Raw genomic sequence first — 19941 nt, forward strand, 5'->3', positions numbered from 1 at the left:
TAATGGTGGATGCTGTGTGCTTGCTAGATGCTGACAAGATGCAAAAAATGGCAAATTGGCATATATAAATTGTTTTAAAATCAGCAAAAGAAAAAAGAAAGGCTGTAAGCTTTTGTTCCTTTTTTTTTCATAGATAAGCTTCAAAAATGTTGAAGAATATACTGTATTTAGTTCATTTTTCTTTTGGGTATTGTTGTTTTGTTATATCAGAGTCAAACTGTATATATAGTACTATTCAACTAGTACATCTACTCCATTTATTATTCCTTGACAACAACAAAAATAACATAACCATAAATGTTCATCATTCTTGTTCACCAACTAGGGCTTGAGTTAAGCATGATTTATGATATTTACTTGAGATTAACAGGGGTTTTAGACTAGTGAAGTGAATGAATTTCAATGTCCGTGTACACGTGAATCTGCATTCTGCAATAACCGGCTAGTTTATCAGTTGAATATTTTATTATTAGGGGATGTCATATTGTCATGTGCACATGACCGACACATTATAGTTTTCTTTTTGCCGTACCATGATGGCTTCAAAGGTCCATAAATAATGAATTAAAATACAATTGGTGCATGATTAAATCTATAAGCATTCGACTAAGATTACATGGAGTAGAAGTGGGGATTATTTAACAAAATGATCAATTTTTCTTTTTGACAATAATATGGAGCTGAAAATAAAAATCCGTGGGCAGAAAAAGAGATTTTTTTATAGATGAGCCCAATACGGCCCAAACACTTATGGGCGTACTACGAATGAAGCCCATTATTAAATTAGACGGAGATTAGAAAAGTCATGAGTGTGACCCACGGAGTTCAATGAGTGGTTAGAAGTACGACGTCGTTCACGAGCTTCTATATCACAAAGCTTCATTTCTCTCCATGGAAGAGGAGGGAAGCTTTCTCTATAGATCTTCGCTGGTCTCTGCTTCCTCTCTCTCTCTCTAAATCCTAACTCGAAACTTTGAATATCGTAGCGTTCGTATTTAAAGAGTGAATTTTTCTCTGCTTTGATTCGATTTGATGTCTGTGGTACATCTGGTTTTGTTCTCCGGTTTACTGAGCCTTGTAATTGCCGTGTCTTCTTCTCCGGGCTCGCGCTCGATTCTCCGGGATATCGGCGGTGGAAACGCCGATCAAAAAGATAAAGCTGTCGAATTGAACACTACCAACTTCGATTCAGTTCTTCGCGACACTCCCGCCAAGTATGCCGTCGTCGAGTTCTTCGCTCACTGGTCAGTTCTCCCATTTCCCAAGCCCCAGAGCTTTGATTTCGATTGCTTAGAATGAAAATCTGTTTTAGAAATTCGAATTTTTGGTTGGTGGGTTCTTCACTTTTTGCTACCTAAAGTTTGGTACTGGATCTAGCGTGGAAAAGATTTTAACTTTATCATCCTATTCGTATGTTTCTACCAATTGCTACTGTAGATAAATGCAAAGGGTTTATATTCTCCACATTAGTGATTTAGGCGGATATTGATTCGTGTATCGTTTCACTTGATTCTAGGTGTCCTGCCTGCAGAAACTACAAGGTAACATCAGTAAATAACTATTCAACATCTGATCTTTGGCTCCTGCCTCTATGCGTTTTCGGGAGATTTTCATTGCCTAAACTGTTACTCTGCAGCCTCATTATGAGAAGGTCGCAAGACTCTTCAATGGACCAGACGCAATACATCCTGGAATGGTTTTGATGACGAGAGTTGATTGTGCAATGAAGGTACTTACTCCACGTTCCTTATTTATCTAAACAAGGGCTTTATGAATTCTGTTGGTCAACTAATCCTGATGCTAAATCGGTCCATATGATAAATTCCCTGGCAGCGCAGACGAATACCAAGCTCTGTGACAAGTTCTCCATTTCTCATTATCCAATGCTCTTTTGGGGTCCTCCTTCAAAGTTTGTCTCTGGCAGTTGGGAACCTAAAAAGGAGAAAAGTGAGATACTCGTAATCGACGACGGCCGCACAGCTGACCGTTTACTCGACTGGATAAACAAGCAGATAGGCAGGTTTGTGCCTTAAATGCTCCGGACTTTAATCTTCAGCATTGGCTCGAAGTATATCTAACAAATTCAAACGTTGTTTTATCTTTCGAGCGTATCTATATTTTTTCTTGAGCTAGTTTGTCAATATCAGATCCCTATAGACATCGTACAGATCTCTGATTTTTTTTTTTCTCAATATTTTGTAGTTCTTATCGCTTGGATGATAAGAAATTCGAAAATGAACATGTCCTGTCAAATATAACCAACTACGAACAGGTTTCGAGACTACTCTCTGCCTAACTTTAATGATACTAGTAGTGTTTCTTTTAAGATCAAACAAATTAAAGATAACTGGGTGTTGATTTGCAACAGATTTCTCAGGCTGTGTATGACATTGAGGAAGCAACCGCAGAAGCTTTTGATATAATATTATCACATAAGGTCGACAAATCCATATAATTTTTTGTGTATTTGTATTACCTTCTTTCAGTCGCTCTGTTCGTGGTAATCAACAAGTATATTCGTGATATCCACAGGCCATTAAATCATCTGAAACAAGTGCTTCATTTGTTAGATTTATCCAGCTCCTAGCAGCACATCACCTATCCAGGAGGTAGATTAAAATCTCATTATCCTAATGTCTACATTTGTGTTTCGATGGTCACCTTCTTTTTTCTCACTTACTGTATCTTATATTCTAGGTGTCGGAAAGGAGCTGCAGAAATTCTAGTGAACTATGATGACATATGCCCTTCTGGAAAATGCTCTTACGAAGAATCTGGCGGGAAAGATACTCTGGGAAACTTCCCTATTTGTGGAAAGGATGTTCCGCGTGGATATTACGTGGGTGCTTGATACCAACTCTCTTACGGTTTTTCCTGTATAATCGACCTTTGAAATCTGATTGTCCTAAGTTCTTATTTGGCAGATGTTTTGCCGTGGCAGCAAGAACGATACTCGCGGATTCAGGTATTGTAGTCCTTTTGGTCAAATTTCATACTGTGATCCTTCAATCTCAATCTGCCCCACTCGTATCTGAACTATTGCTTAAATGTTTGACTGTAGCTGCGGATTATGGGTTCTATTTCATTCACTTTCCGTGAAGATTGAGGATGGAGAAAGTCATTTTGCATTCACGACAATATGTGATTTCGTCAACAACTTCTTCATGTGTGATGAATGCCGTCTGCATTTCAACGACATGTGCTTGAGGTAAAAAAAATACAAATCATAGCTCGATTAATCGCCGTTTTTTCTCATCTAAACCACATATGCATGCATTTTCATGGACAGCGTCAAAACTCCTTTCAAAAAGGCACGTGATTTCGTCTTGTGGGTGTGGAGCACGCACAACAAGGTCAACGAGAGACTCATGAAGGACGAAGCTTCTCTCAGTACAGGTGACCCCAAGTTCCCCAAGATCATATGGCCACCAAAAGAGCTTTGCCCATCGTGCTATCTCTCGAGTGACCAGAAAAAAATAGAGTGGGACCACGACCATGTCTACAAGTTCTTAAAGAACTACTATGGGCCCAAGCTCGTCTCGGTTTACAAGGAAAAGAGTGTCATCGGAAGCAAGGAAGAGACGAACATAGCTACGGAAGACTTGACAGTTGCCACCAACGCTCTGGTTGTGCCGATTGGAGCTGCATTGGCAATAGCTATCGCCAGCTGTGCATTTGGGGCGCTTGCCTGTTACTGGAGGACTCAGCAGAAGAACCGCAAGTATTGCTTCTATCTATTTAGATCTAATGATATAGCTAATAAATCTCTTCCACATATTTTCTTACCCCTTCTGTTCATTTTTTTCTTTTCAGGCCGAGGAGAAGCTGGAATTGAGCATCTAGAAGCTCTTAATGTTTTCATAATTTACAGACAACAAACACAGAGGCTCTTGTTTGGAGTTGAGATCCCAAAGTTGCCAGCTTCAGGTCCTTTTTTCGTAAACTTTTGTATGTCTCTGATTTGAAAGAGTGTACAGATTCTTGTCTTGAATCTTGGAATACACACATAGATAATTTGTGAATGTTGAAATCTTTCAATAGAAATCTTTAATATACACATGGTTAGAGTTGTTTTGGAAGGATTCAATATAATCTTTTGTCTCTCGGCTATGCAGATCTTGAAAACACCTGGTGGTGCGATGAGAATCGAGAAATAAGCTTTGCAAAAGAGATACTTTTTTTCTTTTCAATCTCTTAATCCAATCCAACATTTTACATGTATAAGTGAGAGAGTATATTATTTACAGTGACATTGACTTTCGTGTGTGTGAAAGGAAAGAACAGTGCTCATGGCACGCCTATAATGTAAGATTGCGTTTGAGGCAAGCGCCATAAGTCTGTTTCTTCATCAGACGAGTCTTCAGAGTCAGAGGTTTCTAATGTCTGAGAATGGCGACGGCAGGTGGCGACTGCTTTGGTGACGACATAGATTGGTAGCATGATTCCGAGTACTCTCAGAAACAACAACTGCAAAACAAAAGAACAGTTAAAGTTCATCAAACCACATGCTGGAATCTGTCATGATATAATAGTCGAGATCATCTCTCACCGTAAACAAAGGGAAGACATGGAGGTTTGATCCGTTGAGGACTAAAGGAAGGGTGTGTCGCAGAATCAGAAGAGCCATGAACTGCAAAAAGAGAAGCAAGAGTTTAAGGCATGAAAGTGTTATAACTGAAAGGTTTGGTTTTTAAAAATGAGGACTTTGTAGCGTGCGTACAATGAGAACAAGGGAACGGCAACAGATGAAGCTTGTGGTGGAAGAAAGAGGATATTGGTCGTCAAGAAGAGTGGAATCAGCAGGTACTACTGTGATGAAACGATGCTCACGCTGAGATATTCCCCAGTTTCCCCTGAAATGAAGAGGAACATGACCTAACTCTAACAATGGAGCGGGCGCTGTATAATCCGGCTTGAATTCCTGAACAAATCATATCTATATAATCTCAGATACGTTCAATTTTCAACAAGATCAAGAAACCAAAAAGAGAGACACAAAAGGAGGAAAGACCTTATGGCAAATTTCGCAGGTTGTGTCACCTTTCTCGTTACACCATCTCTGCACGCACCTCCGATGTGCATACTGCCAACAACAACATCGATCATCTAATATCAAATCAAAGACTCTGTTTTTCATCTAAGAAGGGGAAAAAATGTTTTAGTTATGTAACTTCTGTTGTTACCTTCAAGCTGCCGCTGCAAGAACAAGGAGTCTCCATGTTTGAATCCAAGTCCTCGTCGTGACAAATCCTACACAGCACCATTGACAAATCTCCATTACGCAGCTTCTCAAGTGTTTTCTCATCAAGGATTGTACATTCCTCCTCGACGGGTATATTGGCTTGTAGCATCCGGTTCCTGCTCTGAATCGCTGCCTCAATCGTCGATTCTGTTATCAACCGATCCACCAGAAGCACGAAATGGTCTCCCATGTCTTTCTTGAAGATAGAAACTTGCAGCTGAAGAAACCTCTCTTTTTAATTAAATTCTTCTCCCCTTTTTCTTTGGCTGCGAATTGATGATAATGGGGTTGGGTTAGGAACATAGAATCATTCGAAGAAGCAATTCGCAATCAATGCTAAGGAGATGGCATACGCAACATGAACATGTGAATGAGAAGCTCCTCATTAATTGAAAGAGATGAAAAAATATCTTGAAATTTAAAAAACAGTTAGATCAAGCGAATCAAATACGCAAAAACGTTTTTCTGGATTATGAGAGCCATGTTGGATTTGGTGAAGCTGAACCAAAGCTGATTGGTTACCAACTTACCAGAACACAAAAGCTGTAAAACTATACTTTATTATTGCCTTCTATTTTAGTTTGTTTTTTGAAAAAAATTAACTGAAACAAGTTTTTCGAAACAGTTACTCGAATTCACAGAAAAACGGTAGAGAAAAGGAAATTTAAAAGTTCAATCTCAAATTATACCCAAGAAAATTTTAAAAAGTTAAATCGACGAATAACGCGAAGGAATGTGAGTTTACCCAGATAACAACGTTTGAACGAAATTAAAAATACGCCGCGACGAAATCATATAGAGACAAGAGTCGCATACAAACGAGAGAAATAAAATGATTAAAAGCTAGAAATTGGAAAAATCCGAAAAGAAAGGAAAAATCGAGAGGCAGACCCAGAATTTAGGACAAGAGCAAATGGAGAAGAGAAAGAAGTTTGTACCGTTTTCTTCTCTTTTTGTCTGAAAAAAAAAAGAAAGAACGGAGAAGAAGAAGAAGTGGAAAAGCGAAGAAAAAGGAGGCTTAGAAGAAGAGAATCGTCTTTTCCTGAAGTTAAAGCCTTAATAAAAGCTTCCTTTCTTTCTCTCTGAATTATTCAGGAGATAAACAAAAAGTTATGTGTGTGTTTACAGAAGAAGCAAACAGATGGAGTATAAGATTCTCGAATCTTATGATTACTAGTTCACTTTATATATCAAAAATATCAATATCAACTAGAAACGTATCGTATATAGTACATGGATAATTTATGTAGCAATACATTACATACATCATACATTCATACTTCATACACGTGGCCGTTTTTATCGTAGTAATGTATATAAATATATTGGCCAAAGACTCAAAAGTAGCTAACCAAGGTGTAAAATAAGTAAACAACTCAGCAAGAGAATGCATTAAACAATAAGATTAAAAGAGGATGAATTTTCAAAGCTAGGCCTAGGAGATTCACTAATGACGACGATCAACAGTATTTCATGCTTGATTCGCTTGTTGAATTGAGTGACACGTGTTACGTTGTCCACTGTACGTGGAGTGTTTGAAGCGTGTCAGTTAAAAGGTGGTGGGATGAGGTGTGCCAACACTGATTTTTGATCATTTGACAGGTTGATTACTAACCACGTACTAATTTATGTTTATGGCCGGATTATTATGATAATAGTGCATTATAATTGGTCTTTTAGGCCAACTGTTCTACCAAAAACCAATTAAAAATTAAAATCTATTCACTCCCTTTCTGATTACGCCAATTAGAATATTGATTTATCGCATTTCAACGATCTCGTATTCGTATACAATGCTTACATCAACAAAATCACTATGAAATTTGAGAGAGAAGAAAAAAGCACTTTGAAACTCGAATCCAGTCAAGAAATTTGATTGAGAGAATATGTGTAGTAGACTAGTAGTGAGCCTACCAATATCGAACTTGTATGAGAATTAACCGAACCGAAGCAAAGCCCAACATATAAGAACGTACAGGCCCAATACTAAGAAAGAAGCATTCAAGAAGGCAAAGAACTAAGAAATATGATCAAAGCAACCAAAACTCTGTGAAAAGTCAAATCTCCTCACAGTGACATCATAACAAATCATCCGAACCTATATCTATTATGATCTAGATCAGTTTCTTCTTCTTCTTCTTCTTCCATACAACCACAATCCTCCTTGTCCTAAACACCCCAAAAAACGACAAAAACCCAAAAAACAAGAACGAAACAAAATCAAAACGCCTGCTTGTTCTTGATCTTGACACCAAGCTCACCTGCAATGATAACAGTGGAAGCCATATCCAGAAACATACCATGCTCCACAACTCCAGGAAGCCTCAAAATCTCATCACTCACTACCTTCAAATCTCCCATATCCTTGTCCAAATACATATCCACAATGTAATTCCCATTATCCGTCACAAAGGGCTTCCCTTTCTCTCCCAACCGGAGATTCGCTTCGCAGCCGTATCCCTCCAGAAGCTTCCTCAGCTTCTCCGCCGTGAATTTCCAGCAAAAGGGAACAATCTCCACCGGAAGAGCAAGCTTGCTCCCACCGATATGCTTCACCATCTTCGACTCGTCGACGATCACCACGAACTTCTTGGAAGCTCCTTCGATCATCTTCTCACGGAGCAGAGACCCTCCTCGTCCTTTGACGAGGTTGAGAAAAGGGTCGACCTCGTCGGCGCCGTCGATGGAGAGGTCGATGACGGGATGCGCGTCGAGGTCGGAGAGAGGGATTCCGACGGAGAGAGCCTGCTCCTGCGTTTTCTTCGACGTTGGGATTCCGACGATGTTCTCAAGTTTTCCTTGCCGGAGAAGCTCGCCGATTCGGTCGACGGCGTGTTTGGCGGTGGAGCCGGTGCCGAGTCCGAGGACCATGCCGGATTCGACGAACTCGACGGCTTTGAAAGCGGCGATTCGTTTGAGCTCGTCTTGGGTTAAGATCATCGGCGGCGGTGAGGGTGCTTCCATGGCGGATTTTTCCGATGTGATGAAGAGAGGATCGTACGCGAGCGCCATTGATACCCCTCTTCCAAATTCGATAGAATCAAATGAATTTAGGATAAAATGGCGGAATTGGGAGGAAAAATCCAAAATTGAAGAAGATTACAGGGGAGAATTTGGTGAAAAAGAAATCAAATTTGTAGATAATTCGAGATTGGTTTGGGAAAATTTATCAAATGAATGAAAATTTGTATAATCCCTGAAACGTTCGGAGGGAAAATACAAAAATTAAAGATGAATACGAAGAACCCAGAAGCAGAATTGGGTGGAATTAGGAAGAAAAGCCAATACTTTGGAGAAACCGGGGATTAGGAGGCAATGAATAGAGGTCGAATGAAATGTTTGTATATATAGAATTGAAGACTAGCGTAAGAAATATGAAATTGCGAGGAAGAAGAAGAAGAATATGTTTGTGTGGTGGCGGAGAAAAGAAAGTGAAGACTGAAGATAGGGTTTGCGCGAAAACAAACGAATAAAGACACTCTTCACTTTTCGACTTTCGAGGATAGACAAAGACACGAATCTTTCGGATTTTACTTCTGTCCCATGTCTTGTCTTTATTTACATAAAAGAACTCCAACTTTATTGACTTTCTTTTTTTACTACAAACAATTTTATTGATTTTAAATTATAATTACAAAGTCATATAAACAATTCTGAAAACAAGTTATTAGAGATATTTTTTGTCTAATCTAATTTACTAACAAATCATGTAATTTTTTATTTCCTTTTTCCGTATTTAATTTAAATCTAATGTTGAAATATGTGCATTTATACCAAGAGATCTCTTGACTAAACTTTTGAATTCGAACAACGTGATAAAACCTAATGCTAAGAACTTCTACAATATTGTATCAACGCTTCAGTATCAGCGCTATTGACAATTCCCAAAATTAGTACTTCTCTTGTCTTTATATTTGGTCCCCTTTATATTTTTGGAAATAACTCGTCTATCAATTTTTCTACGCACCCGAAATTTCTCGGGTCGATTTAGAGAAAATCAAATTTAGGACAACGCACAGAATTTTTATAGTACCGCATAAATTGTGTGTAAAAATGAACTATCATAAAAGAAGTGAAAAATGTGGTAACGCAAAAGTTGTTGGGCCCAAAAGAGAGCAACCAAAGACGCCGCTCCATTGCCCGTTCGCTTCTTAAAGGGTAAACAAACCTTTTTTTTTTTTTGAACATCAAGGGTAAACAAACCAGGCAACAAAATTATCAACAAAATGATAACATGGACCAATAAATACGAGAACGAAAGTAATACTCATCATAAGAAATGTTTATGTAATTAGAATAGAAAAGTACAAACCCCATGAAAGAATAAACTAATAACAAGATTCTAAACATATCTTAAGCCAAAAGTTTGAAAAATCATATAATAAAAGAATATGTGTATATATACAATATAGAGGAACCAATATATAAAATAAAAGAATTTGTTGTGTGCAAGTAAAACGAAATGGGCCGAGCAGATCAGCCAACGTGGGCCGATGTTGCGGCGGCGAGAAGCCACTGAAGAAGGTCAAGAACGCGAAACGCGAAAACAGAGGAGGAAACGGGAACGCAGACGAGGAGGAGAAGCAGCGTCGCGATTGCGACGGTTGGGCGAGAGTTCATGAGGAAACTCTGGAGAAGACCAACGTAATCGCAGATAACAGAGTCGTAGCTGCTGTAAAAACGCTTCTCCCAATCCATCCAATGAGAAGGAGGCTCGTAGTTTCTCTCAACCATCTTCATCTCGTGGATGCGTTTCCTCAGAACGATCATGTTCTCGTCCACTAATCTTCCTCCTCCGTAGTAATGGTCTTTCCCTGAAGACGCAGCAGCAGAGACGCTCATCGTCTTCGTCTTCTTGTTATGTGTCCACGTCATCGGTTTATTCGGGGAAAACACCAGTGGATTGAACCGGAGCGGCGAGATCGGAGCCGGAGAAGAAATCATAGAAGCTTCCATTGTTTCTGAGATTGGATTTGTAATCGTTTTAATGATATTTGGGAATGTTGAAAGAAAGTGAAAGGAGGTCGTTGTTTTGTTGGTTGGAGAAGATGATGGACAGGTGGAAATGTATTTATAAGCGAATTATTTGGATCTTAAAAAAACAAAACAAAATTATTTGGATCTTAACAAGCGCGTTGCGTTGCCAATCTCCAACATTGATAAACGGGACCCACTTTTCTTCTCTTCCACGTCATTTTCAATTCCACCTCTGTTTGCTTTAATGCTCTCAAGCTTCGGTGATTTCTATTTAAAATCTTCTTATTACACGTCTTTTACTATTCATCAATCACCATCAGTCATGATATATGGATATTTAGAATTAGATGTTTTCTTTAGTCGAAAATTCGTTGCATCGCACTTGTATTGAGGTTGAAAAAAGTCGATTTTTTTATTGATAAATTTGACCCATGTATTGTTTATGAGATCTGGCTGCCGAAATCAAGACACACTCTGAAACTCTAGATACAATTAATCGACATAAATTACTAAGTAATGTGCAAATTAATAAAGATTTTCTGGAAAAAATAATGATAAAATGTGAAGTGATGACAATGTATTGGACAAGGTGAAGCGATGCATTGTGAAACTTCCTAACGGTACGTTAGAAGACCATCTCCAATTAGGAGCTCTAGTAGTAGTTTTTAAAACGGTATGTATATAAAAATAACAATAAAATATTAGAAGGGTTTTTAAAAAAGAAGAGAGAGTATCTATAACCTCTTATTTTAAAACTCTTCTCTCCATTTTTTTGAATTCTCTCTCCTCTTTTAACATACTTTCATTTTATATAATATTTTAAAAATTTTGACCAAAATTTTAAGAACCCATGGTTGGATGGTTGGAGATGTTCTTAACTTCTTTTCTTATCTTAGCTTGCTTTTGGGAAACACGGCATTCGGAAAGTGAAGTGAAATTAAGAAGCCTCCAAATTTAATAATGCATATATATACATACTAGTTGCTCTTTTCTATAACCATTAAATAACTCACGATTGAGAAGCCTCTCCCATTTGTTTATGTAATTGCACCTGAAAAAGCGCACAAGTCGGTGACATTTTTTAATTATATGCGGTTACTTCATAGTATTTTCACTAAATTAATGTTTAAACAAATCAACGAGGGAATTACTAGTACATTACATTCCGATGCTTTTCTTTTCTTTTACTAGTACATTTCGCTTTTATGTCTTACAATGTCAAAAAAACTCATCGTCAAATACATTGGCAGATCACTTATCATTGTAAAATATTTTGTTAGTAAACAGAAACAAAAAGCGTTGATCTGCAGGCAAGGCAAGATACGAAGGAGGATGTTTGGACCGGACGCCACGTCCCCAACCGATGGGTATTTGACTTTCTCCCAATGGGCGGCTCTTAATATATACAGTATTATCTTATTTACTTGTTTAATTAGGAAACTAATTCGGTTTTTAGAATAATCACATAATCTATCTGAATTTAGTTGGGTTTAGAATCTTCAGACGTCGAGCCTGACGTTAACACTGTTGAGTTTTGAAGTTTTAAGGCAATGTTCAATGTTCCCGACATTTATATTATGTTGGTTCCTCGCTCACAAATTTATTTGAAAGTCACCGCAATAGACTTTTTCTTCAAAATTTTGTTTTCATTATTATTATTATATTGTGGATAAAACAAGAGATGACACAAGTCGTTACGTCAAAGTCTCAAAGAGTGAAAACAACCCTAATGAAATTAAGATGGGCCTTACATTGGGTTCAAGGCAGAGAGTGGTTAGAGGAGCACTCTTTTTATTCACATCTGAAAGCAACTCAACTTCCTCTTACTCTCACTTGCTACCTGCTGGAGAGTGGAGATGAATCCATAATCACCACAAAGCTCAATTTATTAACTATAAAAAGTCATTCGAATGTGTTGTGTATATATAGAACTTTCTTTCACCTTTAGTTAACCGTATTGTTCTTAGTATTTTTCTTTGAGAACATTCGCCATATAAATTCCCCAATAGATGGTTATTAGTAATTACAACTTTACAAACCTTCGAGGACAAAGGGACGGATTTCGCCGAGCTCATCCGATGATGTTTGACTTTGATCGTCAAGTGGCTGCTTGAGATCATCTTCAGACTCCTCCGTTTGATCAGCCTCTGCTTCATCCAGCGGCTCCAGCTGCACTCCTGGATTCTCAGTATCTCCATCGTCCATAAGAAGCTCAAGCTTCTGATACTTTGGCTTGTTCTTCTCCAGTAGAAGGTACGTGGTGCAATACCAAAACATCAGAATCCGGCTTTGAGCTGCTATCGTCTCTCTTATCCGGCTTCCTTCAAACGAGAGACGTTCTAGCGCCTGCAAAAAATATCGATTATATCCCAGAAACATTTAACCTCCGACGACATAAAAGACAGGGACAATGGGGTTTGGTATAAACTAGTTGTTACCTGTTCTCCAGTCTGGACGTCAAATGAGTTCTGATGATCAAACTCGAGGCCTCTGAATTCGTTGATGCACAGTCCCTGGAAGGCCCTGAACAAAGACGAGAGGATGTTAAAAGAGTAGATATATACGAGGTAATCATCGCTGTATAGTGATTTGGGATGAGATAATTTCACCATCTGATTAATGAAGCACGAGGAATCCAACGGAAGATGATTGGGGTATTGTCTGCGTTGACATAGTAACCTCCAAACACGATGAAAACTGTCATGAGAGATGGTCCCACAGCCATTGCAGCTTCTGTGCTTGGGACCATAGCCCCAACTGTTAGACCCATCGCAGAAGCAGCAAAAGACTCCACAGTCACTATTCCACAAAACTTCCCAAATCTGACAAGAAATCTCTTTGTTAGGGATATTAATGTCATGAGTATTCCTCACTTGGGTTCATTGGTTGGTCAAATTCACTGAGAAAGCTCTAGAATGGCATATCAGTGCGATGCAGGTTAAGGCTTATGCATAACATTTACCTCGGGGAAACAGGAATAGTTAATGATGAAAAGATAGGAAGCTGAGGAATTACCTAGACAAAGTGGGATTTAGACGAGCCATGGGATACAGTACAGCACCAAATATCAAAGGAAATGCAGCTCCAATGGGAATTTCAGCTATTGTTTTGGAGAGCAGGTAAGGGCCTAAAGAATAAGACCCTTTGGACCGTTCTCTATCCACAATGGCACGCTCTTTAGGAAAGACTCCAACTGTTTTTGTGAGAGCTGCCATTGCCGTGTTTATTGCAGCAACCTGAAGCATACATACATCATTTCTTAGTATATTAAAAAGCTCCACACACTTTGCAGTTCTTTAACGACACAAAACAAAAAAGAAAAAAAAAACAGAAGATAGCGAAATCAAAATGTGTTAGACCTGAAGCAAACCCATTCTGTCCTGAATTGACGTCTGAGACTTCCCCATTCTCCAGAAAACGGATCCAAATATCAGAGCAGATGCAACAGACATTCTTGCACGGACTTTGTTTGTTGGCCCATCTCGAGAAGCCTATGGAATCAAGTGAAGAAACCAGTCAGATAAACTGCTCAAGTTAACTATGGTTACCATTCATGGACCCATATATGATGCCTACGGAGTTGGGTGAAATTTTCAGAACATAAAATGCTCAAGAAAATGTCACATGACAGAAGGAGACAATTCAAAGACTCTCTTTTGTCTTTTTCTTTTAAGCGTCTTCCTTCATTCGTAAATGTCATCCTACTTCATAAAATTGTCGGTCGATATTTCAGGAAGTCAGAGAAGGCGTTCAAGCCCAGCATGTTATAGAAAGAGTTCTAAAATTATATCATTCGTAAATAGGAAGGATACCTGCATCCATGCACGCTTAAGCAGCAAGAAAAACTGCCTCCACCAACCATCTTTTCTCTCAACAATAGCTTTTCTGCGAGGTCTCATGCTCTTCTTTGTTTCTTCTTTTAAGCCGAGGGGAGTGGCATAAAGAATGGATGATGAACGCTGGGAAAACGCATCAACAAGAGCATGTACTCTCTTCTGCGAAGAGTAAACACTCTCCGAAGAGCTATAGTCAACTGATATGAGATCAGCTAGAAACTCAGCAGGATTTACGTGCTCTGGGCAAAGAAACCTGTTCAAAGATCAGAAGAACAGTTGTCAGTGGTAAATCCCAAAGCACATACTTAATCGGGACATGTGATATAATAAGGGGAAATGTTCAAAAAAAGCTACCCGAAGTTTCCGAAATATGCCAAAGGTTCCTTCCCTGCAGGGCCGGCATAGACTAAAACTCCTTCTGTAAGTAACACAACGTCGTCGAATTTAGAATACACCGAACCTCTAGGCTGGTGTATGGAGCAAATCACAGTGTGTCCATCTTGTGCAAGTTTTCGCAACGTCTCCATCACTTGTTCAGCCTGGAAGGCGTCAAGCCCTGAAGAACACAGGAATTTTTCTTCAGCGTTAAAACTTAAAACCAATCCATTAATGTTTAGAAGTAGACAGAGTAGGCATCTACCGGTTGTGGGTTCATCAGCAAATATGACAGACGGACTAGCGATCAATTCACATGCAAGTGACAGCCGCTTCTTTTCTCCACCGCTGATCCCACGAACTTTTGCATCACCAACGCATGAATCTGCACAGCTGACCTTTTGGAGAGCCATAAAACATGATCAAGAAACAGATTCCAGGATATCAATTTGCCACCACGTTACATTGAATTCAGAGACCAATTGAAACCTCACCAGACCAAGTTTGAACAAGAGGTTGTTCACATACTCATCCCTCTCCTCAGTAGAAGAGATCTCCGGAAGTTGAAGCTCAGCTGCGAAAGAAAGTGTTTCCCTCACAGTCAACTGCGAGAAGAACAGATCCTCCTGTCTCACAAACGCAAGCCTGGTGTAGCAAAAAAAACATTCAGTCAAACAATGATCAGGTTTAACTCAAATATAGACTTGTATAACTCATAGGACATACTTATAAGCTTTGCTCGAGCTCGGTTTCCCGTTGACCTCCAAGAGACCTGATAAATGCAATCGTGGTGATGAACTAAGCTGTCCAGCTAGAACATTGAGCAATGTTGTTTTCCCAGATCCTGAAGGACCCATTATCGCTAGCAACCTCCCAGGTTTTGCTTCACCAGATACATTTTTCAACAAAAACCGCACCTGAGAGTGACATAATCAAGCAATTCAGATTCGGCTAAAGGAGAAAACAATTTCGAAATGGTATAATCGTATACTTATGTTTAACGGATTATCGCGTTTTCTGTCCGCAATTGAAACATGCAAGGCAAAGAAATGTCCTCACCGATTTGGAGGACTTATCGGAGAGCGAGCACGTGATGTTCCTCCACCGGATTGTCACGGGACGAACCTTCCCCGGAGACGAATCTCCGTCTTCCTCTTTAGCTCTTTCCGTCTCCGAAAAATCATCGTCAGCTTCGTTTTCAGGTAAGAGGGCGATGCCGGGTCCTGAGAAGACGCGGACCAACATAGCGGCGGCCACCGCGGCCAGAAGCCGGCCGACTCCATTCCCTCCGATTCCAGAAACAGCGTCGATTAAAGATTTCCCGCCAAAAGGCGCCATAAGTTTTGTTCCCTGTGTGTCGTCTTCTCCTTGGAAGCTCCGGTGAAGTAAAGCTTCAAAGCCGTACGAAGCAAAGTAACAAGTAAGAACCACTCAAGGCTCCAAAACATTATCTCTTCCCCTTAATTATTAACCGTTGTTTAAAATTTCCCTTAAATATTAATTAGTCTTCTGCCTTCACGTCGACGTCGTTTAGAGTCCATTGGACTGGAGAGGCTAATCACTAAGCATGACTAGTCACCAATAATCAACACTAGTTGTAAATTGAGTAGACCATACTGATTCGCTAGATTTTGGATACGTATGCATTTGCTTAATAGAGTCATACAAACAAGCCACTGGTAAATTTTAGAGACTACAACTTTTAAAGGATGGTACCAAAAAAAGAGCTTATAACAAGTCTGGTTTGGGTCATTGAGGTTCGATATGCCACAAACGAACCGAAGCGTCTTCACCGGAACTAGCTACGGTACATTCATCGACGAAGGCGACGGCGTTAACTCCACCGAGATGAGCGTTTCTGACGGTCATGCGACTCGAAGCTGGCTTGTCCACTTCATATACAATGACGCAAGTGTCTATGGACCCAGTGGCTACCATCGTGTTGTTAGGTGACCATGCCAAACAGTTTATACGAGCCGTGTGGAACAACATGTTGTTTAGCTTCACCTGCAAAACATAAAACAGCCCCCTTCTATATTTTAGCTTGTTATCATATGATTTGATAAGACACGCAAGCAAAACGCCTCTAATCTTTGTCACCTGTTTGGTCTCGCGATCCCAGACAACAGCTTCGCGGTTGGCGTCACCAGAAGCAAACATAGTTGAATCAGGAGAGTAGCGTATCACTGTCACAGCACCTCTGTGTTTCTCCAGCACGGCTTCTTCTTTGAGGCTGTTATCCACTGAGACTGAGTACATGTGCAACTTCCCGTCTTGTCCTCCTACTATCGCTTCTCTCCCGTCAGGTGAGATCACAGAGGCTGCCACCGCAAAACCCAGATCGATCTTGCTCAAAATGTTCAGACCATTGAGCAATACAACTCCAGTATCAAACGAGACTAGTGTTGTGTATTCTGGCGAATCGACGGCTATGCTTATGTCCAGAGGTTGATGGCCGATGTCAATATGATCTGCAGCTCCGAATTCGTTGTCGGTTAAAGGAATTCTCCAGACCTGTAAGTAATTGTATAAGTCATAATGTGATGTACACACTATCCAAATACCATCGGGAAAGTGTTTTGATATCAGAAACTTTACCTTGTTGTCAAATCCAGATAAGAGAATGCCAGATTCAGTAGCCGCTAATCGCTTGATTTTGGTGTTATCTTTCATCTGTAACTTGCAACTGTAACCAACCCCTTTTAACCATTTGACTATAAGACCGTCATAGCTACAAGACAGAATCGTCTTCTGGTTTGCCCCAAGAACAGCCAAAGAAGTGACGTTCTTTATATGTCCAGATAACAGCAACGGAGGCTTATCCATATCATCTGCAGAGAACAACGACATGGTACCGCCAAGAGACACTGTAATGAGATGATCGTTCTGCCAAAGACATCCCACAAGCATGTCTTCTGCTCCACCAGATTCCGTAAACGTCAATGTCTTTATTACAGAACCAACAGTTCCGTCTTCAGACACCTCCCATACCTTAGCAGACTTATCAGCAGAAACAGTGAGCACCTACAAAAACACTCATCAATGTCAGTAACATTGCAAGAATGCGCAGAGTTTGGCACACGTTGATATCCTAACATTACCCGTTTGCTGTCGGGGCTCCAGCTAACAGCGTAGATGCTGCCTTTGTGACCATCTTCTGAGGCCAGTTCTCCAATTTTATCTCCAGTCTTGCCATCGTAAATCATGCCCTTTTTATCCGAGCTTACGGTGATGAATTTACTACCATCAGGTGAATATCTGATGCAGTTGACAAAGTTGGAATGCTCCCTGTGAAATGAGAAAATCTGAGAGTCAAGAAACATCTAAAAAACAAACTGTGATTTCTGTTTATAGCTCAGCAGATCCAGAGACATATCATTGAGCAGAAATAAAACTTGCCTGTGAGAAGAGTGAAACTTAAAAGGTGGTCCATCATAAAAGTTGACTAAGAAATCTTCCCCACATGTGGCGATTCGAAAAGGTCTCGTTGGTTTAAAGGCACAACTCAGAACTCTACGAGAATGTCCATCAAAATCTCCCATTGTATTGCCAGAGTCCCATCTATATACATAATGGACACGGATGTATCAGATCACAAACGCAAATTCATCAAGCCTAGATTGTGGAATTCGTCATGGAAATGATCAAAGCTAAGACTTAACTAGTTAGCAAAATTTTCAAGGAAACGCAAAATCGCAAACAAAAGAAAGAAGTATTAATCAGCAAATCATCGTGGATTTTTTTCCTCAGGGAATCGAGTAGTGAATAAAGAAGAAGAAGTGGAGGAGAACTCACGCGAAGGCTCGAACAAGCGATTTCCCTTTACCATCGCCGGAAGCGACAATCCGAAGCCCATCGGAGGACCATTGAAGATCATCGATCCGACCAGCAAGGACCCTGAACTCGTTCTTAAGAACGAACCCGTTGTGCGTTCCCCAAACTCGAACCGTACCGGATACATCAGCGGAAGCGATCCACTCCCCGTTGGGAGAGTAGCGTGCCACGGTAGCAGCATAGCCATGTTCTCCGTAGACTTCTACGTCTTGGGGTCGCCGGAGGCTCCGAATCAAGACGGAGCGGCCATTACAGTAGAGAATGGAGTCGGATTTGGGGTCGCCGGAGATCAAAATGCCCCGGCCTCGTTCTGTGGAGGGAACGCAAGGAAACGTCTCGACGAGTTTCGCCATCTTCGAATTCCTGTGCAGAATGATAGAGAGAGAAGGAGTGTTTCATTTCTTCTTCTTCTTCTTCTTCTTCTTCAGAGGTGAGTTTAGACGGAAAATTGCCGGAAATTCAGGATTTTGAACTAGTCTTCATGAACATTGCTAATTTTAACTCAGCAGAACCAATTCCGTTTTTTCCATTTTTAGTTTTGGACTTCTCCTTCATGTTATTATTTTTTTTCCATTTTCCCATAGAAATAAAAAATGAATTTTGAGACTGGCTACTGGATAATGGATATTGTTGGGCCATAGCCCAAAGCTATTTTGTTTCTGCTGGAGCTGAATTTTATTAGTTGACAGTTGAGAGTCTTGAGACTTAAGGTTCCTGTGTGTGTATTTTTTATCCTTTAGTTTCCTTATTATGTTCCTTGGTCTTTTCAGCTAATGTACCTGTAACATAATTCTCTTAATTGTTAGAGATATTTTTCCTAGGCGTTTAATATTTTTGAGACAAGTTTCAGACGTGGAAAAATTCCAGTCACAAATTTATGAAGTCGGTTTCTTTGTCCCCGCTTGCCTCCCTCAACCATAACCGGTGCAACCATATATATATCTATGAAAATCTTTACATCACAATTGACACTAATCTTCTGATTATTTTGTAAACAGATTAATTACAGATGGTTGCTGTGAGTGAGTTATGGCTTTGCTATTCATAGGAAATTCAGTTTTCTTTTCTTTTCGGGATATTTCTTCTAATATTTGAAAATTAAAAATATAGACTTTTTTCGGCTAAAAAACAAATTTGATTTTTATTAATATCGGTAAAGCACGTGTGTGTGTTGATGATGTGTATTGATCTAGCTGCTTAATTTGAACCACGATGAACGTATCATCCAGAAGCCAATAAAGAATCTTTCTACTGCTAATGAATAAATTGTGTGCCAATACTGTATTTATAAATAAAATGTAAGTATCTCTGTTCCATAACCTATATATCGATGACCAATATTGACCACCAACATTCAAATATTTATTCGTTATACGGGGACGAGGTAGGCAACTTCGCAGGAAATGATGATACTGTGAGCGTAAAAGTTACAAATATAAAGGGCCCATGCTTTGCAAGGCAGATATCACAATTAAATGTGCTTACGTTACGTACTTGTTAACTTAACTGCATGGTCTTACCACGTTCTTTGAACATTTCTTATCCCTTGACTTGTTGTAACTTGTAATCAACATTTATCTACACACGTTTTTTGTTTCAAATAGATTGTGCTTATTGTATGTATATTCACACTATTGTAAGTAATCACAAGTTCAGGTAATCCTTTGATTTTGCCAA

The 19941-nt window shown here is 39.6% G+C and overlaps 6 protein-coding genes across 8 annotated transcripts; 1 reads left to right on the forward strand and 5 right to left on the reverse strand.

The window, feature by feature from the left end:
• Positions 1-875: 875 nt before the first annotated feature.
• Positions 876-4326, forward strand: LOC18016023 (sulfhydryl oxidase 2). 2 transcript variants are annotated; one of them, XR_002899519.1, is made up of 13 exons: positions 877-1244; positions 1517-1541; positions 1637-1729; positions 1839-2020; positions 2203-2272; positions 2369-2437; positions 2533-2609; positions 2698-2839; positions 2925-2965; positions 3062-3208; positions 3290-3721; positions 3814-3927; positions 4116-4326. XR_002899519.1 is itself a non-coding variant. In XM_006398451.2 (12 exons), the coding sequence occupies exons 1-12, from the start codon at positions 1033-1035 to the stop codon at positions 3833-3835; spliced, it is 1512 nt and encodes a 503-aa protein (XP_006398514.1). In that variant the 5' UTR covers positions 876-1032; the 3' UTR covers positions 3836-4084. The 2 variants fall into 2 exon arrangements, 1 of the variants encoding a protein (XP_006398514.1); XM_006398451.2 differs by lacking the exon at positions 4116-4326 and having other exon boundaries at positions 876-1244; positions 3814-4084.
• Positions 4257-6124, reverse strand: LOC18016024. The gene is made up of 6 exons (XM_006398453.2): positions 5988-6124; positions 5184-5508; positions 5012-5083; positions 4721-4921; positions 4550-4630; positions 4257-4467 (listed from the first exon to the last, which is right to left on the reverse strand). The coding sequence occupies exons 2-6, from the start codon at positions 5430-5432 to the stop codon at positions 4288-4290; spliced, it is 783 nt and encodes a 260-aa protein (XP_006398516.1). The 5' UTR covers positions 5433-5508; positions 5988-6124; the 3' UTR covers positions 4257-4287.
• Positions 6125-7087: 963 nt separating this feature from the next.
• Positions 7088-8677, reverse strand: LOC18015994 (probable ribose-5-phosphate isomerase 2). Its single transcript, XM_006398454.2, has one exon. It carries the CDS (start codon positions 8252-8254, stop codon positions 7463-7465), a length of 792 nt encoding a protein of 263 aa, XP_006398517.1. The 5' UTR covers positions 8255-8677; the 3' UTR covers positions 7088-7462.
• An 818-nt stretch (positions 8678-9495) lies between these two features.
• Positions 9496-10276, reverse strand: LOC18015995. The gene has a single exon (XM_006398455.2). The coding sequence runs from the start codon at positions 10196-10198 to the stop codon at positions 9719-9721; it is 480 nt and encodes a 159-aa protein (XP_006398518.1). The 5' UTR covers positions 10199-10276; the 3' UTR covers positions 9496-9718.
• A 1568-nt stretch (positions 10277-11844) lies between these two features.
• LOC18015996 (ABC transporter G family member 7) lies at positions 11845-15884 on the reverse strand. Of its 2 annotated transcripts, none has more exons than XM_006398456.2 (12): positions 15490-15884; positions 15157-15347; positions 14925-15075; positions 14696-14828; positions 14410-14611; positions 14032-14308; positions 13579-13710; positions 13235-13455; positions 12829-13041; positions 12658-12742; positions 12259-12565; positions 11845-12059 (listed from the first exon to the last, which is right to left on the reverse strand). In XM_006398456.2, exons 1-12 carry the CDS (start codon positions 15766-15768, stop codon positions 12049-12051), a joined length of 2202 nt encoding a protein of 733 aa, XP_006398519.1. In that variant the 5' UTR covers positions 15769-15884; the 3' UTR covers positions 11845-12048. The 2 variants fall into 2 exon arrangements, with proteins under 2 accessions (XP_006398519.1, XP_006398520.1); XM_006398457.2 differs by having other exon boundaries at positions 11845-12062.
• A 173-nt stretch (positions 15885-16057) lies between these two features.
• LOC18015997 (actin-interacting protein 1-1) lies at positions 16058-18800 on the reverse strand. The gene is made up of 6 exons (XM_006398458.2): positions 18226-18800; positions 17830-17991; positions 17532-17718; positions 17029-17454; positions 16531-16944; positions 16058-16437 (listed from the first exon to the last, which is right to left on the reverse strand). Exons 1-6 carry the CDS (start codon positions 18615-18617, stop codon positions 16180-16182), a joined length of 1839 nt encoding a protein of 612 aa, XP_006398521.1. The 5' UTR covers positions 18618-18800; the 3' UTR covers positions 16058-16179.
• Between the last annotated feature and the right edge of the window lie 1141 nt (positions 18801-19941).

The sequence above is a fragment of the Eutrema salsugineum genome, unplaced genomic scaffold, assembly GCF_000478725.1.
Source record: "Eutrema salsugineum unplaced genomic scaffold, Eutsalg1_0 scaffold_20, whole genome shotgun sequence".
Classification (NCBI taxonomy): domain Eukaryota; kingdom Viridiplantae; phylum Streptophyta; class Magnoliopsida; order Brassicales; family Brassicaceae; genus Eutrema; species Eutrema salsugineum.

Bases quoted from the DNA above. Each gene is read 5' to 3' on its own strand.
- LOC18016023 (XM_006398451.2), top strand. From the start codon at position 1,033: ATGTCTGTGGTACATCTGGTTTTGTTCTCCGGTTTACTGAGCCTTGTA. The intron at 2,610-2,697 runs GTAGATTAAAAT...CTTATATTCTAG, and splicing joins GCACATCACCTATCCAGGAG to GTGTCGGAAAGGAGCTGCAG. The intron at 2,840-2,924 runs GTGGGTGCTTGA...CTTATTTGGCAG, and splicing joins ATGTTCCGCGTGGATATTAC to ATGTTTTGCCGTGGCAGCAA.
- LOC18016024 (XM_006398453.2), bottom strand. From the start codon at position 5,432: ATGGGAGACCATTTCGTGCTTCTGGTGGATCGGTTGATAACAGAATCG. The intron at 4,631-4,720 runs GTACGCACGCTA...CTCTTTTTGCAG, and splicing joins GCCGTTCCCTTGTTCTCATT to TTCATGGCTCTTCTGATTCT. The intron at 4,468-4,549 runs GTGAGAGATGAT...TTTGTTTTGCAG, and splicing joins ATGTCTTCCCTTTGTTTACG to TTGTTGTTTCTGAGAGTACT.
- LOC18015995 (XM_006398455.2), bottom strand. From the start codon at position 10,198: ATGGAAGCTTCTATGATTTCTTCTCCGGCTCCGATCTCGCCGCTCCGG.
- LOC18015994 (XM_006398454.2), bottom strand. From the start codon at position 8,254: ATGGCGCTCGCGTACGATCCTCTCTTCATCACATCGGAAAAATCCGCC.
- LOC18015997 (XM_006398458.2), bottom strand. From the start codon at position 18,617: ATGGCGAAACTCGTCGAGACGTTTCCTTGCGTTCCCTCCACAGAACGA. The intron at 17,992-18,225 runs GTGAGTTCTCCT...TTATGTATATAG, and splicing joins TCGCTTGTTCGAGCCTTCGC to ATGGGACTCTGGCAATACAA. The intron at 16,945-17,028 runs GTAAAGTTTCTG...AATTACTTACAG, and splicing joins TATCTGGATTTGACAACAAG to GTCTGGAGAATTCCTTTAAC.
- LOC18015996 (XM_006398457.2), bottom strand. From the start codon at position 15,768: ATGGCGCCTTTTGGCGGGAAATCTTTAATCGACGCTGTTTCTGGAATC. The intron at 15,348-15,489 runs GTGAGGACATTT...TGTCACTCTCAG, and splicing joins CCGATAAGTCCTCCAAATCG to GTGCGGTTTTTGTTGAAAAA. The intron at 14,309-14,409 runs GTAGCTTTTTTT...ATCTTTGAACAG, and splicing joins GCATATTTCGGAAACTTCGG to GTTTCTTTGCCCAGAGCACG.